At 38.9% G+C, this 13,481-nt stretch overlaps 1 protein-coding gene across 3 annotated transcripts in view; it reads right to left on the reverse strand.

Annotated features, from left to right (window-relative positions):
- Positions 1-13,481, reverse strand: part of LOC130908435 (E3 ubiquitin-protein ligase HECW1-like) — a 110,796-nt gene that overhangs the window by 82,709 nt on the left and 14,606 nt on the right. For 2 of the 3 annotated variants that reach the window (XM_057823852.1, XM_057823854.1), the window contains exons 2-3: positions 3,130-3,445; positions 1,567-1,674 (exon numbers count right to left, since the gene is read on the reverse strand). In XM_057823852.1, the coding sequence (XP_057679835.1) occupies positions 1,567-1,674; positions 3,130-3,445 (424 nt within the window). Of the gene's footprint in view, positions 1-1,566; positions 1,675-3,129; positions 3,446-8,911; positions 8,970-13,481 lie in introns of all 3 variants that reach the window. The other variant, XM_057823853.1, reaches the window with a different exon arrangement.

Consider the following 13,481-nt stretch of genomic DNA (forward strand, 5'->3'; position numbering starts at 1 on the left):
GTGGCTGAGCTAGCTGGTGTCTATGGCGCCTGCTGAGCATGCAAATAAAAACGATATTGACTAGGGCTGTCAAAATTATCGCGTTAACGGGCGGTAATTAATTTTTTAAATTAATCACGTTAAAATATTTGACGCAATTAACGCACATGCCCCGCTCAAACAGATTAAAATGACAGCACATTGTCATGTCCATTTGTAACTTGTGTTTTTTGGTGTTTTGTCGCCCTCTGCTGGTGCTTGGATGCGACTGATTTTATGGGTTTAAGCACCATGAGCATTGTGCAATTATTGACATCAACAATGGCGAGCTACTAGTTTATTTTTTGATTGAAAATTTTACAAATTTTATTAAAACGAAAACATTAAGAAGGGTTTTAATATACAATTTCTATAACTTGTACTAAAATTTATCTTTTAAGAACTACAAGTCTTTCTATCCATGGATCGCTTTAATAGAATATTAATGTTAATGCCATCTTGTTGATTTATTGTTATAATAAACAAATACAGTACTTATGTACAGTATGTTGAATGTATATATCCGTCTTGTGTCTTATCTTTCCATTCCAACAATAATTTACAGAAAAATATGGCATATTTTATAGATGTTTGAATGAATTGCCATTAATTACGATTAATTAATTTTTAAGCTGTGATTAACTCGATTAAAAATTTTAATCGTTTGACAGCCCTAATATTAACAGATCTAACATAGTGAAATAAATTCAAAATGCTCATCATTGTTCGAAATATCCATGCGACCAAAACAATGTCACATCAATATATTTCATTCTGCAGGACTATTTATTTTTAGATGCGTAATGCGACCACAATAGAGAGCACTTCGGCCACTCATGCTCAGTCGGCTGGGGACTCCCTTGAGTTCACTCAAAAAAAAAAAAAGAAAAAAAAAATCAGCGGTGAAAAGACGATTTGATATCACTCTGCCCTGCTTTCCTAGACAGCCTGCTCCCTGCAGAGCTGCTGGATTACAAATGCTGCTGGATTACAAATGCTGCTGTTCATACAACAATTATTGACATGCAATGGTAAGTTTCAATAATTTAGCCAACACTATTGATTGCACGGGTCATTGGTGATTATCATGCGTGTATATGTTTTTTTTTTTTTTTAATTGTTATGATAAGTAGGCACCATTGAGTCATGCTGTTAAACCACTCCAAACTGCACAGAAGTCAACTCCACCGACTAATTGAACCCACGCAAACTCGAAGATGAAGCTTTTTGTAAAAAATTCTGAACTTCCCCTTTATAAATTAATTTATAGGAAAGTCAGTTACATGCAATGACCCCCAACCCCCAAACTCCGCCTATGATTTTGGTGTGTAAATTTGCTACTATGTTAAACTGTCTTTCGTTTTATGCGTTTATTTTTTTTAGCATTATTTGGAAACAGCAGCAATAGAATGAGAAGAAGCTCTAAGGAATATTGCCAAATGTAAATAGATATTCTAAAATAGTGAAATAAACAAACTTAATTTAACACTATATTTTCTCCTGAGGGATGAAAAGTTTCCAAAACAAAACAAAAAAACGGCAACTTACAGTCACTGAAGTGAGAACTGCAGTCGATTTTCCAAACTATTTGCCCCTTGTGAGATCCATTGATTCCTCTGTTCTTATAATCCAAAAAATTCTCGGATAAAGGCTCATCTGAAAAAAGAGACAGATTTGAATCATTGTTTGATGTTGGCCATTAAAACATTATATTGTATTGTGTTGAAATGCATGGCACAAGGCTACAATTTAATAACGCTTCACAGTTTGTTGAACATTATAGGAACTGCTCAAGCAAAAATGACAATTTAAAATCGTGTCATTCCTTTACCATTTTCTCATGAAGATATAATAAAATAATTTAAATATGATGGATGTACTTCTTTTGTAAAGTACATCTTCTCTGTGTTATAGGCGGAGTTTGACTTTTTTTGACAACCTGTTGATGACCCTGAAACGTAGAGTCAGCAATAAAATTAACTTACCGGAATATTTATAATCATAAGTTGACAATAAATACTTTTTGTTTCCCATCATTCTTGAGGGGAATTCTAAATCAGGCTGCTTAGGCAGTACTTTTCGCCAAGATTGTCATACATTGACTATGGTATGCCCGCCGGTGTCGTGCCAATGTAGTTACCCCAGTCAAAAATTGTATCCCCTGGGCAGAGCCATATGGAGGTAGATTTGTGTCTTTATTATTCAACCCAAAAACATGTCGCTTCAATTAAAAAACAAAATGTGTTTGAATGCAAAAATAAATTTGAAACTCAATGTGTTTGAATGCAAAAATAAATTTGAAACTCAAAAAACTCCCCCCCCAAAAATGCATGTGAAAGCTTTTTTTTTTTTTTTTAATTGAAGTCAAGTTTTTTTGATTGAAGTAACTTTTTTTGATTAAAGTAATGTATATGTTTTGGGGCCACATTTTGGCTAGGACATTTGTGTCTATATTATTCAATCAAAAAATAAGTTGATTAAAAAATTTTTGAATGCGAAAAAATATTTGAGATTGAAAAATTTGCATTTGAACACTTAATTTTTCATTGAAAAAGTTTTCTTTGATTGAAGCAATCCTTTTTGTGTTTGGGCCGTATTATGATTAGGACATTTGTGTCTAAATCTTTCATTCCCCCAAAAAAGCTTCAATCAAAAAAAATATTTTCGGTCAAAGAAAAAAATCATTTTTTAAAATATTTTTTTTCAAAATCAAAAAATAATTTCACCCATTATAAATATATATATTTTTTTGTTCATTTCATTAATTTTTGTTGCAGTTTTATTGTTTTTTATATATAGGAAAGTCAATTACATGCAATGACACTTTTTGTACACCAGTGGGGGCCTGGACCCCCTGCCCCCCCTTAATATCCGCTTATGCTCTGTGTGTAGGAACGACTGCAATGTGCAGGAATTTGAATCATTGATGCTTGTTACGACCAGTGTATCTGGCACTTTCCGACTTGAGCACTGTGACATTTTTTCATAAATTGCCAATAGCTGTTCTTACATAATTTGTTACGAAACAAGCTTTACTTAAGGCAAAATGCTTGGGAAAAAGGCCAGTAAATAATGAACTATGACAACCATAACATTCTCACAGTCACTCACCAACAAGATACATTCCAATCCAGTCCCCAGCATCCACTTCCTCCTTGATGTCCCACGCAATCACTAGGTCTTCAGACTGGCCTATGGTATAGTGAGAAGAGCTTACAGTGAGGGTGGAGCGAGTGTCTGGGGAGACCAGATCAGTGTCACTGGTTGACCGTGACAACCCCAACATGAAGGCTTCTTGGTTCAGACCGCTAACAGCATAGGTATCTGGGCCATAGCTGTGCCGATCTTTACAGCGCTGACGGCTTTGGTTGCTGCGGGTCGGAGAGGCCATGGCCGCTAGGCCTAGAAGGCGAGTCTGGTACAAGTTCTGCAAAACAATACACAGTAAGAAGCCTTCAGTTTAACAAATAACATTAGGTATAATCAATTTACAACACATAATGATCCCTTCTATATTTCCCCTGCTACCAAGCTAATAGTTATGTTAGACTGGCACAGCATCGCTTATAAAGCTTCATTGAAAGACTTCTACGAGACTGTAATCAGGTAACAGAATAATATAACATTCTATACTCACAAAAAATAGGACTCAATGGCCATTTCCTTCTCAGAAATTTTTGATTAATCAAGACAAACTGACCTTATTCAGACTGGCAGCAAAAATAAATGTTTCGCCAATCTAGAGTCAAACTCGAACCTATTTTGTACGCTGAAAAGTCACAAAGCACATATTGATCTATATCTTATTTTTGCGAGACGGAGTGAAACCACATACAGTGGAGAAAATATATTCAAATATATATATATACATGTATATTTGAACTCCCTGCTATTTTGCAAGTTCTCCCACTTAGAAATCATGGAGGGGTCTGAAATTTTCATTGTGGGTGAGAGAGATAATCTAAAAAGAAAAATCCAGAAATCACAATACATGATTTTTTAACAATTTATCTGTGTGATACAGCTGCAAATAAATATTTGAACACCTGTCTATCAGCTAGATTTCTGACCCTAAAAGACCTGTTAGTCCGCCCATTAAAAGATTGGGGGCCCCCTAATGGTCAGGGGCCCTAAGCAGCTGCATAGTCTGCGTATAGGCTGGGCCGGCCCTGAGTATGGCTTATTGTCTGAGCACGAACAGGCTGACCCCCACCTCTTCAATCTCTGCAGCAATGCTGACAGCACTCCTGTAATGAGTCACATGACATTTTGGAGGGAAAATGACAAGCAGTACTCAATTTGGACATTTAGGGATGTACATAGTTCCCATGTGGTGCACCCACTTTTGTTGCCAGGGGCTTAGATGTAAATGGCTATATTTTCAGTTATTTTGAGGGGAAAATAAATCAACTCTATTATATAAGCTACACACAGACTACTTTTCATTGTGCCAAAGTGTAATTTTGTCAGTGTTGTCCCATGAAAAGATATACTTAAATATCTGCAGAAATGCGAGGGGTGTACTCACTTTTGTGATACACTGTATTATCTTGAATCAGATGCACTTGTTTGAGGTCCAGAGCAGCATAAAGACACCTGTATACCCCATACAATCAGTAACACTCAAACTTGTAACTTGGTCAAGATCAAAGAGCTGTCCAAAGACACTGGAGAAAAAATTGTTCACCTCAACAAGGCTGGAAAGCGCTACGGAGCAATTGCCAAACAGCTTGGTGAAAAAACAGTCCACTGTTGGAGCAATCATGCTAATCAAGCTAAACATGACGGTCAGTCTCAATCGGAGTGGAACCGATTGTAAGATATCGCATTGCAGGGTCTCCGTGATCCTAAGAAAGGTGAGAAATCAGTCCAGAACTACACGACAGGAGTTGGTCAATGACCTGAAAAGAGCTGGGACCACCGTTTCCAAGGTTACGGTTGGTAATACACTAAGATGTCATGGTTTGAAATCATGCATGGCACGGAAGGTTCCATTGCTGCCCATGTCAAGGCCCGTCTTAAGTTTGCCTATGACCATGTATGACGCAGAGGAGTCATGGGAAGTTTTAGATAAATCAGATAAGATAAAATAGTTTTTGGTCATAATTCCACTAACCGTGTTTGGAGGAACAAGAATGATGAGTACTATCTCAAGAACACCATCCCTACTGTGAAGTATGGGGGTGGTAACATCATGCTTTTGTGGTGTTTTTCTGCGCATGGGACAGGACTAGTGCACTGTATTAAAGAGAGGATGACTGGGGCCATGTATTGTGAGATTTTGGGGAACAGCCTCCTTCCTTCAGTCAGAGCATTGAAGATGGGTCGAGCCAAGGTCTTTCAACATGACAATGAACCGAAGCTCCGCAAGAAGCATAATAAAGTTCTAGCATGACATAGCCGGGCTCCAGACCTAACCCCAATCTAAAACTTTTGGAGGAGCTCAAACTCCATGTTTCTCAGCGACAGCCCAGAACTCTGTCTAATGGGTGGGGCAAGATCCCTCCTGCAGTGTGTGCAAACCTGGTGAAAAACTACTGGAAACGTTTGACCTCTGAAATTGCGAACAAAGGCAACTGTACCAAATATTAACGTTCGTTTTCGCAGGTGTTCAAATACTTATTTGCAGCTATATCACACGAATAAATAGTTAGAAATTCATACATTGTGATTTCTGTATTTTTCCTTTTAGATGATCTCTCTCACAGTGGACATGCACCTACGGTGAAAATTTCATACCCTCCATGATTTCTAAGTTGGAGAACTCGCTAAATAGCAGGGTGTTCAAATACTTATTTTCTTCACTGTATGAAAGGTAGTTTCCAGTGTTGCTAGTAACGGCGTTACTTTTTTTCAGTAGTAAGTGAATTATTTACTATTTTCATCTTTGCAATTCTGTTACTCTTACTGAAGATGTGAAAGGGCGCGTTACTACAATTCGGTTGAATGAAGCGCGACTTGTCTGATTTTGTCAAACATCAGCTGCCTGGACTCGGAGACAGCAGAGCCAAACAGCGGGGGAGGAGGGAAGGGGTGGTGAAGCTGTTGCAAAAGTGATCATGATTGGCTAGATGGTCAGATCATTTCCTCCTCTTCACGCTCTCTCACTGCACGGCACGCTCTGGCAAATACAATAAGACGGCGATAATGGCGACGGGCCAGGGAATTTCAAAGGTAGCGTGCTCAAACTTGAATTATTTTCAATATTTAATATTGTCACTTTACGGAACATTTAAGGATACTGTTCTGCTTATTGTGCAGTAGGCCTAACATACAGTTTCAGAGATTTGCACTCGTTAATGGCCAAAAGTTTACATTTCTGTTTTCTCAACTAATATATTTGACTTATCTATTTGATCCAAATTAATACCAAATGTTCTAAAACACTGTATATAATGTTCTTATTCTTCAATCAGTGACGAGAAACATCTTTATTATGTAAGGTGTTCTAGAATGTATAATGTAATAGCCTGTAGAACATGAAAAGTAATGCCAGTTACTTTGATGAGTAACTATGTAATTACTCTTTTAATGAAGTAGCTGAGTTACCAACTCAAATACTTCCTGGGAGAAGTAATTTGTAACTGTGACTAATTACTTTTTTAAATTAAGATTAACGACACTGGTAGTTTTATATCAGATATGGACAATATGCTTCTCAGTCTGAACAGCCCAGATGGGTTTTGACTGTCCGTGAAGTCACTCTATGCTGCCTGACGGCTTCGTTGCCACAGCAACCTGTCAGGTGTACCAGTCTGAACAGGCCCAGATCTGATTTGGACTCTTGCTAAAAATAGTGTGAACAGTCGGCCCTGAAAATCAGATTTGAGGAGGAATCTGATTGGAATCTTATATGCCTGCAGTCTGAACGCAGCCTGAGAGAACTAGTTCAATGGACATGAGTAAAAAAGTTTCAAGGTTAACATATTTTTACCTGTAAAGGTAGTGCAATTTTTCCCCCAATCATAAAGCGTCACCTGAAATTCCCAATTGCACTGTATACCTAATTTTTTGTAAGTGTTGTATTTTGCAAAACAGACTTTTGGAATTTCTTATGTTCAGATACAGTAATTGAGTTTCTTTAGTGCCTCGATCTCCAGCAATCAAGTGTGAAATTCACACTGCACTGCACATTTCCATTTAGTTGTTGGCCAACTTAAATAATATCGCACACACACTGAGTGTCCTCATGGCTTCCGGTCTCTCCTTGTCAATGTGCATTCATGTCTCTGATCATGACATTACTTGTGTCTAGTTTCTGCTGCTTCTTTATCACCTAGTTTTATGTCTCATGGTGTCATGTCTTAGCAGGAGGTGTAAGGAAACATAGTAAAATTCCTGATTTCCAGCAACAGCTGTTGGAAAATGGAGCATAATGTTTGTAAATGGGACAGGAAACTCTTGACTTTTGATGCATTGTCGCACGTTTTCTATATTTTTCCTACAGTTATGTACACAATTACATAATAATGCATACGTCAATTAATTTTGTGAAATGATCCATGTAATAGTTGTTTCCTCAACATGAACACTGTGAATACATTGAAGTTGTAATGAAGACAATTTTCCATCTTAGGATCTCAGATCATAGAACGCTCCAGTTAGAAAGGAGCTTCAGGGCATGGGTCGGCCAGCCTCGATGGGTCAGTCTAAGCGCTGAAGCACTTTGAGAATGCAGTTGGTAAAAGAGTGCAGGTTATGTGCACGCAAAGGGAAAAAAATGCATTTGCTTTTGTCACTCACTATGCAACAGAGGAAAGGCAGCATGAATATGGATTCATCCCTTGGATTTCTAACTGATTTGGAATACTGATTTTCACATCCAAATCATTTAGAATGATAATGGTTAAATTTGACTTCAGACAGAATGTGTCAAACATATTCATACCTGTCAAGTTGTAAGGTTTCGGCGTAATTTGTACAAGTGAGCACTGATTTTTAAATGGGTACGCCGTACGTTCAAAATCTGTACGTTTTTCGTGCATTAAGTTTTTTTTGTCTCCGTTCAGATGTGCGTTTTTACGCTGGTTGAATGACGCGAGAAAAGTCAGAGACACTGAGAGCGAAGTGTTTTTTGTGACACTGTTGCAAACGCGATGCTAAAAAAAAAAAAAAAACAGAAAAATTGCCAAGTAACTAATTACTTACATTCAGGTAACTGAGTTACTAACACAATTACTTTTTGGGAAAAGTAATTTGTAACTAATTAATTACTTTTTAAAAGTGCAATTAACAACACTGGTCATAAAGATGAAGCCTGCAGAATGAAAAGTGACGAATGCGGAGATTTCATTCTGCCCTTTTGTTGCCGAACACAATTTGGCCGCAACTATTGCTGATCACTTCTCAGAATTAGCAAAAGAAATGTTCCCTGACTCAAAGATTGCATCGGTGAGTTAATTTTATCAATTGACCTTTTTTATTTATAATTGGACACACTAACGAACTACCTTCAAGTCAAACTGAATTGCGAGCTGAGGTGGCATGAAGTGCAGCCATCAAGACATGATAGAAATTGCCAAAAGTGCTACATACAATTATAACAAAAGTCACTTTTAATTTTAGTAATCATGATGTAGCTGTAGATATTGTTCTTTGATTGCTCCAGGTTATATGTTACAATAATACGAATAAATTCATATTATTTTAAAATTTGAGTTTTATTTTTGTTTCATATTGCACGCTATATACAATGTTGAAAGATTAGTCACCAATTTGTAAGGGCATACGTTACTATTCGTAAGATTGACAACAGCCTCGGGTTGACAGGTATGCATATTATTTTTACCAGAGTATTAGCTGAATCCTAACTGGATAGCAGTAAGCACGCAAATGAAAAAAGGTAGATGGTCATGAGTGGTATAGGTGGTGGGAGGGGCTGTGGTACACTGACCTTGATACTACAGAGCTGCATCAGCATAATGACCAGTCAACCCAAAGCAGACCAAAACCTGAGGGAAGTGTGAGGAGGAGAGGGGCGCCCAGTTACAAATCACTGAACACAAAAACACAGGGAGCGAATGCAGCAGATGTAGATCAATAACAGCACTTTATATGCAATCATGAGAGAGGGGAAACAATGTACTCATACTTTCATACTTCATCTTTATCAGATAAAAATATGAATGATTTTGCAGAAACAAAGAAAACACCCACACAGAAGGCTCCAAAGGAATTAGAACAGGGAGGCAGTACTGTACATTTAACCCATTTGGCCTTGACAATAAAATATGAATACGAGGCAGGGAGAGACATTTTTAGCATTCATTTCTGGGTACTTACAACTTAGAGATACAATGGTACCTCGACATACTAACATCTGACATAAAATTTGACTCGTCATTTGTCTCAACATATGACGACATGCTCGAAATATGACGATTTATGACAGCGTCGCGATTTCATTGTTTTCCCACGGACGGCAGATTTTCTTGTCAGAGAAATCAACATGGGTCCCAAGAAGGTTAGTGCAGGGGGTGAAAAAAAGGAAAATGTGACACTAACAATTGAAATTAAGAAGGAAATAATAGAAAAATACGAACCCATCTGAATATCAACCCTTCCTTGAAGGCCATTTCATGGGGGTGCGGATGGTCCGGAGGAGCTGTGGGAGGAGGGATGGGCCGCGCTGGCTCACCCCCCTCTGACTGGCTGGGGAGGTGCCGTGACCCTGGGGTGGACCCCTCGCAGCATTTCCACTTGCCTGCAGGACTATCACACGTCTGATGGGATTCACGCATGACTGGGTGCAGTTAGACACACTCAAGTAGATAATTTGTCGATGCCAGGATTAGCGATCAGGCAGCACAGAAAAGGATACCAACATATCTACACTTATATGTCATTCACATAATAGTGAGTTCTACATCTCAAATTGCTGATTTGTGTACGCCCCTCCCCGCGTAACCACATCTCTTTCTGACTCCCACCCCTCCTCTTTCTCCTCGGTCATCAGGTCTCCCACATGGTGTCCACGGGAAGTACAATTAGCTATCGATAGCACCACTATATTCATAGGTACTGTACGTGTTTATTGTATTTCTTGTTGTTTGTTCTTTTCCTCTTGTCTCTCTCGCTTCTATTTTCCTTTCTGCCCCCTCATAATCCTTTCCTGCTCACAGCTTTTTCCTAATAAACGAAACCCCCCCCCCCCCCCCCCAAAAAAAAAAAAAAAAAAAAAAAAAAAAAGAGCCTGATTTGTGTCGGTGAACTGGCTCGACAATATAGCCGCTCTTCCGACTTCCGTTCGCCAGTTAAGGTGGCAATTAAATCGTATTGTCTTTTTTTAATTCTTCTTTTTTTAACGGATCTCGTTTATTAAGACAAAGCAGCGAACAGGAAGGGGTTATGGGGGAACAGGAGAAAAGGAGAGAAAGACAAGAAACACATATAACAACAAGAAATACATTGAACGTCTACACTAACTATGAATATGTTGATGTTATCGTTGGCTAGGTGTATTTCCGGTTGATGCCACGCGGGGGGTCCTGTTAACCAGGGAGATAAGTGATTGGGAGAGGTGGTGTGTACACAAATCAGCCTTGTGATCTAGAACCCAGTAATCGTGTGAATCTCTTGTGAGTGTGAGCCCGCTGGCAACCCACCCTATGCCGCAGCATCGCCAATCCCGGCACCAAGGACCTCCACCAGAGCGCGCCCATTCACATCCAGCCATGCCATGCCACCGAATCCCACCAAATACGTGATAGCCATGCAGATGAGTGGAGATGCTGCGCGGGCGCCACCCCAGGGCCACGGCCCCCCCAGCCGACCCAGGGGGAGGAGAGGGGTGAGGAGGGGGAGCCAGCGAAACTCCTCCCTCCTACTGCAGCCCAGCAAAGGGGCCATCGTCACCCACCAGGGATCCAGGGTGGTTCCCCGGGTTGCCCACGCCCCCATCAACCGGCCTTCAGGGATGGGGAGAGGAGACGCATCACCAACCCCCATGCCCACACCCACCCCTGCCTGCCCCCTCAGTCCACGAGCCACAGCCGCAGCCCCACAGCCGGCACAGCAAATCGCGGGACCCCGAACGGCCCACCAGGCCCAGGGCAGGGCAGGGCCCCCCGCCGGAGCAGGTGACACCCAGCCGACACAAAGGCGTCCAGCTAGCGACCCGCGCCGGAGCACAGGGCGGATACCCAGGCAGAGAAGAGAGGTGAAGGCTTCTGGGTTAGAAATGTGTTTTGATTGGTATTTCTTTGTTTGTTTCTCATGATTCCATATTTTTCCTCAGAATGGAGTGATTCCATGTATATTTCCTTGCACTTACTCTATAAAATTAACATTTACTGACCACTACAATGTTTTTTATTCATTTCTTTTATTGTTTCCGAATGCTAAAGAGTTTCCCTTTTCAACTAATTAATTATTTCTTCAAGCTTTTTATCTGAGTTTGTTCTACATGATAAAATATCTGAGTGAGTGCTTGTCCAAGACTGGTGATTCCATACTTTTTGCTAGGGGTTGTATTTTCCAGTAGTATTTGGTGAGGTTGGTGTCAAGGCTTATCATGTTGCACACCAAACTTATATTACCATAAAAATATGGAGTTTGTGTTCTGTCCGGGGGCAGTGTCAATCTAGGACATAAAAGGATCATCCCTTAGCTGTTCTAGAAAGTGTAGAATGTGCAAAATGTCTCATACATATAGAAATAAGATGAATAATTTAGATATAGAGGCAAACTACAATTGTTTAAAGAATTTATTATGCATTGTCCTCCATTTATTGTTGGTACATTTCTTGTGTTGGGTCTCAGTTGTGGCATAAAATATTGGTTCTCATGTGTTTATTTAGACCATCAACCATGTCACAACAAACAATACAATCATACAAACCACTTTACACAATCAGTTGATGATGATGATGATGATGAAACTTTTTTATTTCGAGCATGCACACACAAAAGAAACAAAAAACATACAATATAATTCAACAAAAATAATTGTACTCGAAAGGGAGTGGGAAGAAGAAAAAAACTTATTTTGTCCCACCCCTGATCTCATTGTCCAGCATCCTTACTTGTGGGATACTCATGTCCACACAATGAAAAGAAGAAAAAAGGAAAAACAGACAAAAACAACTAAACCAACAGACAACCAACTAATGTTGGCTCATTCCCAAAAATTTCAATATTTACACCAACTGACATAAACAGCAACACACATTGTCAGCAAATGTCATTATATTGTGACCAGACCATATTTTTATACAGCGATTTAAATTTTTGCATATTCTGACACTGCTTGAAATGATTGTCTAAATTGTTCCAGAGTTTCACTCCACATACAGACACACGAAAACGTTTGCAAGTGGTTCGAAATCTTGGCAACATAAACTCTCCAGAGCCTCGCAGACTATGGATATTCTCACGAACCTTAAATAGGTTTTGTAAATTTTGGGGCAGTAATTCATTTTTTGCTTTAAATAGCATTATAGCTGTATGATAGTTTACAAGATCTTTGATTTTTAATAGTTTTGAGAGAGCAAATAAACGGTGGGTGTGATCGAGAAATCCAACCTTATGTATGATTCGTACCGCACGTTTCTGCAATGTGACTAATGGATTGATGGTAGATTTGTAAGTGTTTCCCCACACTTCAATACAATATGTGAAATATGGGAGCACTAGAGAACAGTACAAAGTGCGGAGTGCACTGTCATCAAGGTATGATTTCACTTTGTTTATTAGTGACAGGCTTTTGGAGATCTTGGTTTTGATGTGTCTGATGTGGGGTTTCCATGATAATTTACTATCTACAATAACTCCTAGAAATTTGAATTCATTTACATTCCCAATTGGGACCCCATCAATCTTTATTTGTAGTTCTGCGTTATATTTTAGGTTACTAAATATCATTACCTTTGTCTTATTTAAGTTAAGTGATAATCTATTTATATCCATCCACCTCTTTAATTTACTTAATTCCTCATTAACGGTAGTTACCAATTCATTTTGGTTTTCACTACTATAGAATATGTTTGTGTCATCTGCAAAAAGTATAAATTTCAATAACTGAGATACAGTATATATATCGTTGATATAAATATTAAATAATTTTGGTCCCAAAACAGACCCCTGAGGGACCCCATGAGAGATACTGAGATGTTCTGATGACCATTTCCCCATTTTCACATATTGTACCCTTCCTGTTAAATAACTTCTCAACCACTCCCCAGCAACCCCCCTGATACCATACAGATGTAGTTTCTTGAGTAAAATTGTGTGATCAATTGTGTCAAAAGCTTTCTTTAGATCAATAAAAATTCCAACTGCATGTTTTTTTTTCATCCAATGCATTTGTGATTTCTTCTACTGCATCTGTAATTGCCATTGAGGTGGTTGTTTTTGTTCTAAATCCATACTGGCCCTGGTTAATTATGTTATGTTTATCAAGAAAATTATTAAATCGGCAGGTAAATAGTTTTTCCAAGATTTTAGAAAATTGCGGTAATAGTGAT

The sequence above is a fragment of the Corythoichthys intestinalis genome, chromosome 20 (assembly GCF_030265065.1).
Source record: "Corythoichthys intestinalis isolate RoL2023-P3 chromosome 20, ASM3026506v1, whole genome shotgun sequence".
Classification (NCBI taxonomy): domain Eukaryota; kingdom Metazoa; phylum Chordata; class Actinopteri; order Syngnathiformes; family Syngnathidae; genus Corythoichthys; species Corythoichthys intestinalis.